General features: G+C 42.9%; 1 protein-coding gene across 5 annotated transcripts in view; it reads left to right on the top strand.

The window, feature by feature from the left end:
- pde7a (phosphodiesterase 7A) overlaps positions 1-14,501 on the top strand; it is a 30,366-nt gene that overhangs the window by 5,861 nt on the left and 10,004 nt on the right. For 2 of the 5 annotated variants that reach the window (XM_030397913.1, XM_030397914.1), the window contains exon 1: positions 3,759-4,949. The exons of 2 other annotated variants lie outside the window; for them this stretch is intronic. In XM_030397913.1, the coding sequence (XP_030253773.1) occupies positions 4,812-4,949 (138 nt within the window). In that variant the 5' untranslated portion in view covers positions 3,759-4,811. Of the gene's footprint in view, positions 1-3,757; positions 4,950-14,501 lie in introns of those variants that run through there. One more of the 5 variants, XM_030397916.1, reaches the window with a different exon arrangement.

The raw sequence follows: 14,501 nt of genomic DNA on the forward strand, positions 1-14,501 counted from the left end.
GGCAAGGCAAGAGAGCTTTATTTATAGAATGCAAAATCAATGTGCTATACATTTAAAAAGAGGCATAAAAACATTAGGCATATGCAAGGTATTGGTATGGCAGTAAGCACTAGAATGGAATACAGTAGAGGTCATACCTCCACCGAGACCCAACAGTCCCCCTATGTACACACTCATAGAAACAGCAACCTCATTACACTTGTTTTTTGTCACATGTTAAACATGTTTAAAAAAAGTGAAGAAAAAAAAGAAAAAGAAAATAAATGCTGTAGCCATGACCGATCCTTCATCCGAGTTTGATGGAAATCAGTTGTGTAGTTTTTGTGAGATCCTGCTGACAAACCAACCAACAAATGATGGCGTGGTAACAAATGTGATGTGGTGTGATGATGTTTTCTTACACTGGTAAGAACTCTGAATTGTTGAGCTTCCTCTTCCTGAATGCGTTGATAACCCAGTGAAAAGAAAAGTTAAGGACTTAATACTTATTAACACCCTCTTATAAGAAACCAAGCTAAAATTCTGTATATACTGTTATTGACCTCAACATTTTTCCTTTTTTTGTTTTGTTCCTGTAATAGCTCCTTTTCACCACAAGATGGCTCTGCATACCCACAACAATACATTTTGAGGTGCTTGCAGGGTGCCTAAAATAAAATAATATTACAGTACAAAAATGCTGTTCCAATTCACATTTAACCTGATGGTAATAGCAGGGGTACGACGACAGCTGCAAATGTATCTAATAAGTGATAGAAATGTAATTAGTAAGTCAAGGAAAATATGAGACAGTCATTCGAAGATGATGCACTGTTACATCATTTATAAACATTGAAAACATCAAGAATGGAGCACACAGACATACTCCATGATGTGTCGGTGTGTTTGTTTACCAATGCACATATAAAATATGTGTGCCAAAGATCACTATAAGTGTAAAACTGCTGCGTGGGCAGTGTCGTCAGAGTTTAACAGGTAAATCAATTAGAAACACCGTGGAGGTTTGCAGTCTGCCTCCAGAGAGCTCTCAGTAAGACTAGAGTCAGGGTGAGTGGAGCCCTTGGGGCCTCGCAAGCAGATACTGTACAAAGGGGAATCAGCAGGTATGCAGCTCACCTGTCTTGCGAAAGCTCCCGAGGCTACTGCTAGAGCAGTTAAACACACCTACCATGCTAAAAAGGTGTGTGTCTCTGTGTGTGTGATGTGCGTTAGATAGCCTGCATGTGTGAATGTGGCAAATAAAGGGCTGTGGTTAATTGAAGGAAGTTAATTAACAGAAATGCCTCACAAATCCTTTTCCCACATGTACACTTAGAGGAGTGAGTGTAAAATATGTGCTGTCCTGTGCACACACGTGTGACGTGCTGTTGACGTAGTCATATGCCAGATCAGGCAGTTTCAGAGTTGTCTGGCAACAAAAACGATGCGTGTGTGTTTGCGGTTGGTTGCTCTTCACTGCTCTGTTTGCAGCAAATACCGTTAAGAATGAAGACGTGAAATGTTAGTCATTGACACTATTCAAGTTCTTGTGTTCTCAGCCACGAGGTGTTCCAACACTCAGAGTATGAAAGAAGTGAATTGTGATTGAGAGGATTTTTTTCCTTCTGGTAGCTCACTAAGTGCATTCTGACATCAGTGATTGAACTTTAAATGAACCGATTTTTCATTAATCATTCTACTGTTCGACCCAGCCCCTCCAGGAAGTTGCAATTTTGCAATCGTAACAATAAACGCAAATCCAACCACTTCTGGTTGAATGCTGCATGACCTTGCAACAAAGCGGTTTTCCCATAAATTTGACCTATCATTGTAGTTTCCTATGAGGTTCACCAATCAATGTAGTCTCATGTGGAAAACATTGAGCCTCTGATGAGCATCATATAATTCACTTTCTTGTTTGTGGTTGTGAGGATTCACACATGTGCGACACAACTCTTCTCACATTTACCTCACTGCTAAAGACAGTGCAAGGCAATTTCCTGGTGTCGGCAGAACACAAACGAAATGCATCAAGTGACATTTTTTTCTACAGAAAGGGCAAGTTTTTATTAAGAAATGGAGAAAAAACATCTTCCAATCCAATCCAATCCACTTTATTTGTATAGCACATTTTAAAAACAATAAAGTTACCAAAGTGCTGCACAACAGATACAAAACAGTAAAATAAAGAAAGTTAAAGTTAAAATACAATAAATAAATTAATTAAAAGCATATAAAAGGCAAACATAAGATCATATAAAACACTGAGAAATAAAAAATACAATAAAAAGACAGACAGAGACCACACAACTCTCATGCTGTATTAAAAGCCAAGGAGTAAAAATGAGTTTTTAGGCGAGATTTAAAAGTATCCAGGGTGGGGGCCATTTTGACATGGGTGGGTAGCTCATTCCATAGCTTAGGAGCCACCACTGAAAAAGCACGGCCCCCTCTGGTCTTTTGCCTTTTAAAACAATACAGCAGAACAGAAGGTTTCTTGGACATGCTGCCATGAAATCAAGCATTTTAGGCCACAAATAAAGCCTGCAAAATCCTGGAGGAACTGATTAAGAGTCTGACAAATGTATGTGACTTTTTCTGTACCAGGCTCCCAGCTGCAAGTTGTTAATAGAAATAAATAAATTCCTATTTTCTGTGCCTCTGAATTTTTTTCTGCCTTTTGGCTGTGGTATCAGAACAAAGTATTGACTGTTGTTTTTTTTATAATAGCATTGTGTCAAAGTTTAAAAATACAAATACAAATGTTGCTGAGAAAGCTTTGGGTATGACAGATATGAAATATGTTTTCTGAAAAAACCTTGTAATAATTTTCACATCTTTGGCAGGTATCTGGGAATTGATGGAGGGCTTGTGCTTTAGTTGGGAACTTTAACCTTTAGATGGACATTTGTTACTGTTACTTTTGACTGTTTCTAAGTCAAAACAGCTCCTTTTGTAGTTTGAAAGACTCGTGTGGGGTATTCGGGGCCTCTTTCCACCCCTGACACTGTCTACAACTCATTTGTTGTTGTGTTTTGCAGTGTTGCCTTAGTTGCCTGGAAAAGATGCAGGACCTCTATGTGGGGGGTATGATTGTGGGGGACCAACATTCAGACCCATGGAAATGTTGAGGGAGGGGATTATGCCTTCATTGGCATAGGGCCCGACTGTTGCCATGGCACTTCCATTGTCACCCGGGCACATGGGCATGGCACAGAAACCTTCAGTGAAAAGGTTCAAGCTCTGGTCCATTAATGCTCTGTTTCGCGGGGGAGATCATTTGATAAATTGGCTGAAGCATGGAGTCAGCTGTGGTCCAGTATATGTTAAACCAAAACAAGATGTGCACACAAGAAAATGAGTAACTCAAGAGTCTGCTTTACTATACAATCTGCATGTGTCTTGAGTCACCAAGCTGTCATATGGAGCAGATTGCCTCAACAGAGCTGCAACATTTTTGCAGTATTTCCTAGGCTGCATTTCAAACTCCCGGTGAGTCTCAGCTCCCAAGTAGTATGAGTCATGAGAGGAAGGTAATCACAGGCAATGATGTGGACCGCTGCAGGGCAAGCCCCGTTGTGGAGGAATACCCTTGAGAAAGTCCACGCCGTCTGCAAACGACTGCTCATATGGGTCTTGGGATCGCCCTGGTCGCGCAGCCAATCGTGTACATCGGTTTATAAGTCGGGGGTGCTTTTGTCCAATGAGCGTTGAGGTAACAATGACTGGCAGGACGCCATTGGTTGATTTTAGACAAGGGCGTTTTTCGCTAGCTCCAACAGCACCATCTCTGGCAGGTGGTGTGTGCTTTAAAACCATACAGTAGGCTAATGTTTAGGACGATAGGTAGGTAGTTATAGGGGAATAGACACACTTAAGGTGATTAATTTGTCGTTTTTCGGTCGGTATCTTCGCATTACGTGCCATTACGTGTCCTCTGAAGCCACCGGAACCGCAGTGGATGGGATGAACGTCGGGGTTTCCCTCTCTGAGCCAGACACTTTGTGCTCCACGGTCAGCGGTGAATTAGACAACTGCTCCTTCATCATGCAGCGCCGGAGAAAAGACGGAAAAGCCCTACATGTTGATTTTTATTTCGTGCGAGTCTGAATGAGAGAAGAAGAAGCAGCAGCTCCCGGCCACGGCTGACGGAGAAGAAGAAGGAAAAAGAAGAAAGAAAAAGAAGAAGAAGAAGGGGGTCTCACATCCTGGAGCTGCCTCACCTCATCCGCCGGCGTACCAACACACACATACACACACACACACACACCATGATATGTTGATGACATTTTTTGGAAGTGGTCGTGCCTTTTGTTTTCATTTCGGGATATGTGATAGCTGCGGATCCGTGGACGCGACGAAGCAAGCAAGCAAGCGAGCGGACGTTTTTTTCCTGCTGTGAAAATGAGGAAGCGTTTTCATAAAGACCCAGAAAATGGCAAGAAGGTCTCGTCGTCCGTGGGCCCGGATTTGAGTAAAATGAGAAGGAAAGGAGCGAATGCAACAGCAGCATGATTTTTTTCTTCTGTCTCCCCCCTGGCAGGATGACACCAAAGGAGGTGAAACGGTGGAGGTAGATGAGACGTAGCATCAATGAAGGCGATCTGGACAAGTTTTGAGTCGCTCATAATGAACAGAAATACTTTGCAGCTCGACAGCAGATCGTTTCCACAATATTGAGAGATTTTTTATTTATTTTTTTTCGGCTTTGGGAGATTTTTTTTCTAACTCACCAGTCATTTATTTTCGCATTATCTTTTCCCACTATACGTTTGATTTTTCTTTCCTTTTTTTTTTGAATTTTTGATCTGGATCCAGCCCCTGACTATTCAATGGAAGTATGTTATCAGCTGCCGGTTTTGCCTCTAGACAGGCCGGTTCCCAAGCATGTCCTTAGCCGGAGGGGAGCCATTAGTTTCAGCTCCAGCTCTTCTCTCTTCGGGGCTCCTGATCCGAGACAGCTGTCACAGGTAAATACATTATTTAAAAAAAAAAATCATACTCATATTCATCTCCGGTTTTTATGACATTTAGTCACAGTGGGTTTGGCTCTTGGGGTTCACACGGGCTTTTGAAAGCAGCACCTAAACCAATACATGAATAATCCACAGGAATCTTGCAGGTGGTTGTTGGATATCTAGGCCCTAAAACACACACACAAACACACACACACACACACACACACACACACACAGTGAACACTTACACACACACAGTGAACACTCACACAACATGTTCTTATCTATTACACCTTAAATGCACGCCAAGCAGCCATCTCCTAAAACCACTTTGCATTTGTGCATGTTGCTCACAGATAAAGGCCCTTGGCTTACACTTCAGCCAGCCGCTGGCAGCCTGATGCCTAAAGTACACCAGTTCACTCCTGGGACTTGCTACGTTTGTCAGGCGGGAACGTGCCACACTGTTATTTGTGTTAACAGACCCTTGACACATTGACAGAAAGAAACATAAATCATTGAGTCATACTTGAACTTCCTGCTTTCTCAGAGTCTTGAATTCTTGAAAATGTGCCTCTGGTGAGCCTGCCTCTATATTTCTCTTCTGCGGTGGAAGAAAAAGAAAAAACCCAGGCCACAACAGCAAGTCTTGATGCAGTTGTGGGGTCATGTTTTGCTTGACTCTCATGTACACAGTGAAACTGGCACAGCAGTACAATGCATCTCCAATGCATTAGAGCCAAGCACTGAGTCACTGTTGTGTACTGTATAAGCATGTGTCTCCAATGATGTACTGTCCATTAGGTGCAGTACACTCACTTAACTAGCTGTAACACGTGTGCTTCAGCTCAGAGAAGAGTTGAACATCAAGACATGAGTCAGTGAACTATTTCCTCACCGTGTTACACATTTTAGGCCGTCCTCACTATTGCTTCAGTGGTTTTGCACAAAAACAGCAGGTTTATTGTCATCCCTTTGTGTCACATTTCCGCTAGTTGGTCATGAACAGTATCTCTCAACACATTAACTAAGCATTAAGTCACCGTTTTTCGCGTTTGTTAGCGTCCTCTTCTTCAATGAGCCATCCATTAGTGCTTTGTGCAAGACGCTGCTCCACATAACCACCCATGTGTGTCCACTTTGAACCTACAACACCATCACGGTCAGCTCCCTCAAAGACTAATGCATAGCCGCGGCTATCAAAGGCCCATAATGTCTCTCATTGCCAGCGGTGTCTTTTTTCCACAGGGTTGACAGATTTTTTTTCATGAAATGTTGCATAAACTGGCTGCACAAGACTTTTTGGACCATCCACTTATCTTTCTATCCATATATAATTCTACAAATCCATCATCACTTAGTTAGACTTATAAAACTAATCTCAGGGCCTGTAGCTGTCCAGCACCTTCCCTGCTGGTTCTTAGACCTCGCTTCTCACACCGCAGCCCCAAAGGAGGGTTCCCTGGAGAGGTCCCAAAACCTCAGGAGAAAACCCATCTCAGCATAATGCTCGATTGCTTGTGCTCCGCATACAAACACAAGCGTCAAGCCATTGTGTCTCTTGGTAGGATATCAACAGTTGATCTCTCAAGTGGGCCAAAGTTCATTTTCAATTGGCAGGTGTGAGATGTGTTTGTCATCGTGCTGCTTTGTTGTGGAAAGAGGGGTCATTTGCAGCAAGCAGTGGACTTTGTAGTGTTTAGTGAGTTTCCAGTGAAACAATAATGATCTGCATGTCATATTTGTGGAGACATTGTTGAATTGCATGAGGTTTACAAACCCTTTTTTTTCCTTTCAGCGACAGCGATAGATTCAGTGATTTAACATAAAGACCTGCTGACATAGTCATTTGTCTTTTTTCTTCTCGCTGAACACTGGCAGAACGGGGCGAACATGCATGTGCGCATACAGCAGTGTCACTCAGCCTTTGTCACAGAGCAATTACACTTCTACAAATATTGTGTTTCGGGCCCTATTTATGACCATAAGGGTGCATTTGTCCTTGGTGGCTGCTGTGTTTTTGTGTGTGGTTCCACAGGCCTGTTGTTTGTGGAAGCAGTTCTGGACGACCATTGCAGAAAGAGGCAGTTAGGCATGTGCCTGGGCTCTGTGGGCAGTGGTTTGGCTCGCTGCCAGACTCACAGATGGCCGGAGTCTCAGTCTCTTTTCTTTCTCCGGCTATCTTGTTCCGCTCACTCACAAGCTCCCTCTCTTTCTTTCTCTTTCTCCTCTAAGCCCCCCCCCCCCCTTCCCTCGCAGATGAAGACATTTCCTCTTGTAAACAGAGGACGTGTAGGGTTGAAGACACGACACAGTCTCAGAAGAATATGTCACTCTGTGGTCGTGGAATGCTTACAATGGGTGTAAATATGCTGTTGAAGAGGCGTTGAAAACAGCAACGGCATTAAATAAATGGGCTCATTCGTCTTTTACAATGCCTCTATTGTTTTCATTTTTATTAGAATGCATGTTGGCTAATTCCTAAGTGTCATGGAGGATTATTTGAATTTGCTTGTGCTGTATGTAGTGAGGCACGCTGGTCCCCTTTGGCTTCTCTGGAGTGAAGGGTAAGCACTGGACTGAAATATTAGTTTGGTGCAGGAGTGCGAGCTGAGGAGTCACAAAGAACAAAGGCTCATGCGGTTCTCATTTAAGGAACAAAACACGCGTGTATTCACACGTAAAGTTTGGCATGACACGTCTCAGATGATGCGCATTGCAGGACTGAGATTAAGTTTCGATGCCATGTGGCTGGCTGTCAGGATTTGGTACTAGCGACACATTCACACACAGTCACATGGTCGGATGAGGCTGTGTAATTGACACCTTTTTCATAACAGGAAAAAAAAAACCCAGCAGAGATGCAAGAATCAATAAACAGATGCACGGTATTGATGTTGCCTTAGCAGTCACATGGCTTTCAGCAATAATGGGAGGAAAGCGGCTTGGACGGGAAACACTGACCTGCTGCCAGCTCAGTCCATCATATCAGAGTCAGAGATATCAGCATGGGTGTCTTGGCCACTGACCCAAGATCGGCTCCTTCTGATTTTTAGATGTGACAGGAGTTGATGATAGGCCTGTGCGTAAAGACGGGAGATAGGCGCCGCTCGTTTCATCCGCACTATGGATGTTTCTGTGCAGAACATGATAAGACATAAGGGAATAGAGACTACAGTGCTTCTTTCTGAGGGAGTTACTCTGTTGATTTTAACTGAAGCGATAAGGCTTTTTTTTTTTTTTTTGTGCACAGTGCCATCGGATTGACGTAGTTTCAGGATGTGGTAAGAATGCTGAAGGAGCCGCTCAGACTCTGAGCCGGGTGTTTCACAACCTTTCACAAAAACTTTAACTCTCTCCCTGCCAGACCCAGGTTCTCTGCTAAATGTGAATGAGCCGGAGTGAATGGCACTGTTTGTTATCAAGCGAGGATGTGTACTATTTAGTAAATAAACAAACTTCTCGCCCTGTCCTTATTTAAACACACTTCTCCTTGTTTCGCTGTCTGCCTCTCTCTGCGTGGGGCCTCTCTTATCACATGACCATTCTGTTTTTGTGCTGCAGTGTTGAGTGCAATCGGCCGTGAGAATGTGGTTCCACACATCAACACACTAACGGACACAATGTCAGAGGCCAACCGCTCCGGCTGAATATTAATTATGTTTACTGTAGTCTTTCATACTTATGAGATGAGCCTATACAGGAAGGGAGACTTTATTTACCAGTTGCTAGTTTTTAAACATTACATAGTTGTCCACAGGCGCATTGTTTGGCAACTATGGGTTTGTTTGCTCTCCTTAGAAGGTTAAGACTTCCAAGGGGGTTGAGGGGTATTAAGCTGGCCCCAGAGAAGCAACTGGAGCCTGGGGATGATGTTTAAAAATGAATGAAATTCCTGTGCAGGGGTAGATGGCCTGTGAGAATATGGAGCAAGTCTCCCCCTTCCCCCACCCATTAACTCTACTTGTTTCATAGAGCGCTGCTTAAAGCACATTTATACAAGGCCCCTTTTAAGCACTGTGTGTAAAGAAGGCTTAAATCATTTTAAGACACTCTCGCCGCCAGTAAAATAAATATTGGTTACAGATATATTACTGCTTGACAAGCATGCTCCTTTTGTTCTTTGGTGACAACACCGCCTCGTCATTCGCTTGCTAAGGCATCGGGCCAATTCACCCCGTGCCTCCCCTCAAACCAGCAGCCCTCTCTCTCAAAAACTCACTGCAGCTGGAGTGTGTCAGAGTGGACAGTGTTCTCATAAAACACTCCTTCAGCAGGTAGACTCCATCTAGGGCTTTTGTGTATGCAACGGCTGGTGCACAAAAACACACACGTACTCACTCAATCCAAACCTGTCCGCGTTTATGGCCTAGCACTCAGTTACTGGAATGTGCCGTCCCACACAGCGTAGCGCTGCAAGAGGTCATAACTCAGAAGGAAGCTTTCAGTTTATAAAACTGTGCTGAGTCCAGCGGCTTTTATCTCGGGAATTTACATCTGCGTGTGTGCACTGCTTTGTTTCTGAAATGACAGTTTATAGAAATACTGCTGGCTTCCTCATTGCTTGGCTCCAGCTGACTCACTGACTGTGCAGTTGAGCCTGTCGTCAGCTAAAGACTAGATTTTTTTTTTTTTTTTTTTACAGCTAAATGACATAATAAAAGTAGGTTTGAAGTCTATGCTTGAGACAAGGAAGTATGAGTATGCTGCACTGCGCACTGGACCGTTGAATGCCATTCAAAGGGCGTCAGACTGCAATATCAGCTCAATCACAATGCTATGATGACAAGAGAACTTGTTTGAAAAAGCTACTGGGCAGCTTTGAATTTGAGTTCTTGCAACTCGGCCAGTGCCTTTTTGATTCAAACAGACACACACACACACATAAACACAAACTCATAGACAGAGTACAGTTGACTAAACATCACCATGACAATAAGGTTCCTGTTAATGGGGACAGAAACCAGTTCTTCAGCACACCTTTACTCGCATATGATCACCAGATTCCAGTAAAGTCACTTGAGTTCGCATTTTTGAACCATTGTTATGCCGTTAGCATCTGTTTTGAAGTGTAGGAGTCGGAAAAAGTCAAACATTGAGGCCTTGGGGTAACACACCTAGTCGAAAGTTTTGACATCACATGACCCCCTGACCTCAGAAACCTGAGTGCTGTAACCTCAGGCAGTGGGACTAAGCTGTGATAAGAAACAGAGCCGTATGTAAACGAGCTAACATGGAATTGCAGGGAGTACAATGAGCTGACTGTTGCTGACAGTAAACTCCAAACAAAACTGAATTAGGCTCGATCTGAACACCAACGGGCTGAAACTCCAGGTGTACTGTTAAAGGCTCCCAAAGCAGATGACAATGTTCCATATCCGCACCAAAATAAAGTAGTAGTTGAGGTTAAACTTGTAGAGCTTTATGGAAGTTCACAAGAAAGAATGTGGCCTGCAACCACTTTAGGTCATTGTTTATCGGTTAAATGTAACCTAAGGGCCTGTTTTAGGCAGTTGTTGATTCATTTTGTGATTGTTTTCACAGGTAATTGTTGAGTCTATAAAATGTTCAAAAGTTGTTGAAAAATGCTCAGGCAAGCCAACACTCAACCCAGAGACCCCTCAATCACTGTCATTAATGACAAAAAATATTAAATGTTCACATTTAAGAACCTGGAACCGGCGCGCAGGTGGTCGAGTGGTTAGAGCGCATGCCATAAACGCAGCTGACCCTCGGTTTCGATTCCGGCCGGAGGTCCTTTGCTGCGTGTCACATCCCCTCTCTCTCCCATATTTCCTATCTGTCTACTGCTTAATAAAGGTGTCTATGCCAAAAAATTCTTTAAAAAAAAGGAAAAAAAAAGAACCTGGAACCATCAACAGCTCCACATTATAACTTGAAAAGTCACAAATTCATTGTTCCAAAAGCTGGCAATACATTGTCTTACAATTGACCAATCAGTGCCTGTTTAAATTGTTTCAAGAAGTTGGGTGGAATTAGCCTTTTTTGAATTTGAAATAGTTGATGATTAATTTAATTTGTAAAGAATTCCTTCACAATGGTGTTTACTGTAAGTGTTCACCGTGTTAGGTAAGCTGCTCACCAACACCAGTACATTCACAAAATGCAGGTGGCAAAATAGGCAAGGGTTTGTGTAAGCACTCAGCTGTGTACTAGTAAGCTACGGCTGCACATATACATGTGTATATATGCCTATTTTCTAATGATAATGCTTGGTCTGATCATAAGATATATTTACAAATACAAAAGTCTTTGCATCACTTTCCAGGATTTGTCATAGGGGCGTGGATGATGATCTCATTCTTTGATAGCCCTTTGTCTTAGTCCTTTTTGTATCGAGCCGTTGCTCATCCAGTGGTATTTTCCTTACACATGTGATGGGTTTGCATTTGCATTTCCATAGCAGCAAGGCTACCCACTTAATTAATGATGCGCTCGTCTTGAATAGTTGTTAAAGGAGCAGCTGTTGCCCTTCCTCGCTCCCTATTGAAGAATCGCCACTAACAAAGCTCTACAAGTGATTTATAGTGACAGGCTATTAATGGATACACCCATTTTATTTTGTATAAGAATAAAATCCACCTGTTATTTTTTTATCTTTTTATAATGAAGCTGCAAAATCAGGAAATGTTTTCACTGGCAGTAACTGAACACGACTCCCCAAAATGTCTGGAAGTGGAGAGCTGAACACAAACTTTTGAAAAACGTTCATCCCGATCTCCTGCGGCACAACTCTGCATGCTTCAACTGGTGATGAAAAACGAAATGCCACGGTTTGTAGTGCCAGTGACACAGCTGTCCTACGGAAAATGCATATCTTTTCAGTTTATGGCTCTTATAACTGACAATGTTGGTAATGAGGCGTACATGCAAATCCAAGCTTCATATATCCCCCAATAAACTCAAAATAACGCCTCGGATGTTGTTATCTGTGTTTGTACAAGCTAGATACCTTCGCTGTGGCACATCAACGAACAACCACGATCAGAACACGTGATATGGGCACTGAACCACCAACATGTCTCCAGGTTGTGGGTTGACATTCACCTTAGTTCTGCTTTTTGCCAGCATCTTTAAGTCTAACCACTGTTAGACTGTGACGGTTTCATCAAACAAAAGAGCTCGCAGTCGATTCATAACAAGTCATGACCTCCTGCAGCTGCTTCATAGTTGAAACTTTCCAGAAGCTATCTGGCTTACAGAAAGCTTTTATTGTCAAGCAGCTGTACAAAATGTTGAGCTCTTTCTGGCTTCTGTCATGAAGGATGCAAATTGAGCTTGTCAGTTTGCTTTGACATTAACTTAACATGCAAAAAGTTTTTAGGTTCAGGCTCCATATGTGGAGTAATATTGTCCTGTCGTTGCAACAGGAATACAAACAACCCCCTAACTGTCCCAAGTTCTACTGCGAAGTGATGTAAGATGCAGTCAGAAAAACCTTTTAGATCAGGCAGGCAGCTTAGACTAAAAGATTAACCACTGCCAGACTACATTCCTGTTGTTTCATATGATTAAAATGTATGATAAGCCTGTGCAATGAGGGACAACTTGCAAAGTAGATGTCAATAAATGAACAATGCATCTGTGAAATGAAGTCCTTCTACATCCTGCATCTTTTGCTCTCCCTTATTTCCCATTACCTTCAGCTGTGAAGCATAAATGCCAAACAACACAGCGCTTTCAAAGGGGCTTGAGTTCATGTTGGACCATGACGGGACCACTATGTTTTTTTTGTGTGTGTGTTGGCACTTGGCATTGCAAGGCGTGGCCGAGGTGTATGTGTTGTGGGCTGGTCGTTTCAAGGGTAAAACGTGACTTTCCCAACCGTTCGCAGTGGGAATGTGACATTGACAAAGTGTTTGCACTGCCGCCTCCTTCTCACCAACTCACAAGGGAGCACATGCCAGTATCCTCTTAAGTGCCAACTGGTGGCTGGCCCTGTTTGAGTGTGCGTGTGTGTGTGTGTGTGTGTGTGTGTGTGTGTGTGTGTGTGTTTGCAGCAAGCTCTAGCCAAAAGGTTTGTTTGGGCAAGTGTTGGCAGGGCTGGTCACTCTTCCATTCCCAGCCATGGAGCCAGCATTATACAGTTCCCACGCATGGTACAGCCGATACCAATCCCCTTACACACTTTCAAGCACACACACACACGCACAAACGTGCACACCCATTCTAGATACACACAATCTATAATATTCACACTAACCACTGGTGCTGTGTGTAAACACAGAGGCCTGTTGACACTAAAATACTGCCTTGCAGATTACCCTGCCTGAGTCGAGCTGTTTGCTAGCAGGTAAAATATTAGCTTTAGATTGGCGTCTGTCATGAGCTTAGGACAGACAGTGTCAGGTGTGTGTGTGTGTGTGTGTGTGAACGAGATTTGACAATAATCCTAAGTATATGAAGTAATGAGTGTACATGCGTGTCCATTTGTGTTTGCAAATGTTTGTGTTTGTGGTGTGACCAGTTGATGGTTGTCATTAAATGGTCCCAGATCTTAGACAGAGTCCGTCAGTGTCCACTGGCCAGTCATGCACGCTGCCTGTGGAATGGGAAACCCTAGACGAGGGTAGCCCCAGAAGGGAGAGTAGGGCTGGAGGGGGTGGGGATGTGCAGAGTGCACAGAGAGGTGAGCCAGCACCTCAGTGTAGCCCGGAGCAGCTGTCAGTCGACAGAGCAAATATGCAGTTACCACAATCATACCTGCTACAACTACCACTGTGCTCGAGGCTCCGCTGCTGCGCTGGATCGTGCTGCAGACACAAGATGAAACAGACAACTTACCAGTTTGATTTGTTTGGATCTTCACCCATATTTTGGCAAATTGTTCCGAGGTCAACAGAAGCACCCTCAGGCATTGTTCACACGGATTTGGGTATTTTTCAAAGCAAACATTCTCCCTCTGTGTATCCGTTTAGACGTGTGTTTGGAAGACATGCTTGGAAGAAGATTTTGCCATCACCTTAATTTGCATGTGCAGCATGCAACAGCAGAGTACTGTGTTTTTTTTGTTTTTATTTTACATTTGATTATCAACAGAATAAGTTCATGTTAGCACGGTTAAGTTTACAACTTAACCTAGCAGTTTTCTATGGTGTTAATAATTTTTTTTTTAAAGAGAGAACTTGCTATGCTTTCTCAAAAACACTTTTCTGGTGTAATATCAATGACATAAACTTTGCTGCTTGCTGGCCGATGTTTTTGCGTTCTCATTCGTGCAAAGACATTTTGTGAAATGGAAAGTGAGGGGACTCCCCAAGATTTGCAACACATGTGGAAAAAGTCCAAATCAAATGTCCAAATTCAGATTTTGATCGTTTTATATTGCATAACAGTTACCAGATAGTCACTTAAGTTGGTGGGCTAACAACTGTAGCTGCTTTTTAGATAAAGTCTGCCTGCAGCGTTGAGTTTAGATTTTTAGATTGATCTTGCAGGGAAGAAAATATAAATTTAGAGATGCTAACTAGAAATTTTACTCATATCATTATGTTTAATGAAATACTCAGCTCTTTTGGAACAGCATTGATCTGAAGGTTGATG

The sequence above is a fragment of the Sparus aurata genome, chromosome 19, assembly GCF_900880675.1.
Source record: "Sparus aurata chromosome 19, fSpaAur1.1, whole genome shotgun sequence".
NCBI classification, from domain to species: domain Eukaryota; kingdom Metazoa; phylum Chordata; class Actinopteri; order Spariformes; family Sparidae; genus Sparus; species Sparus aurata.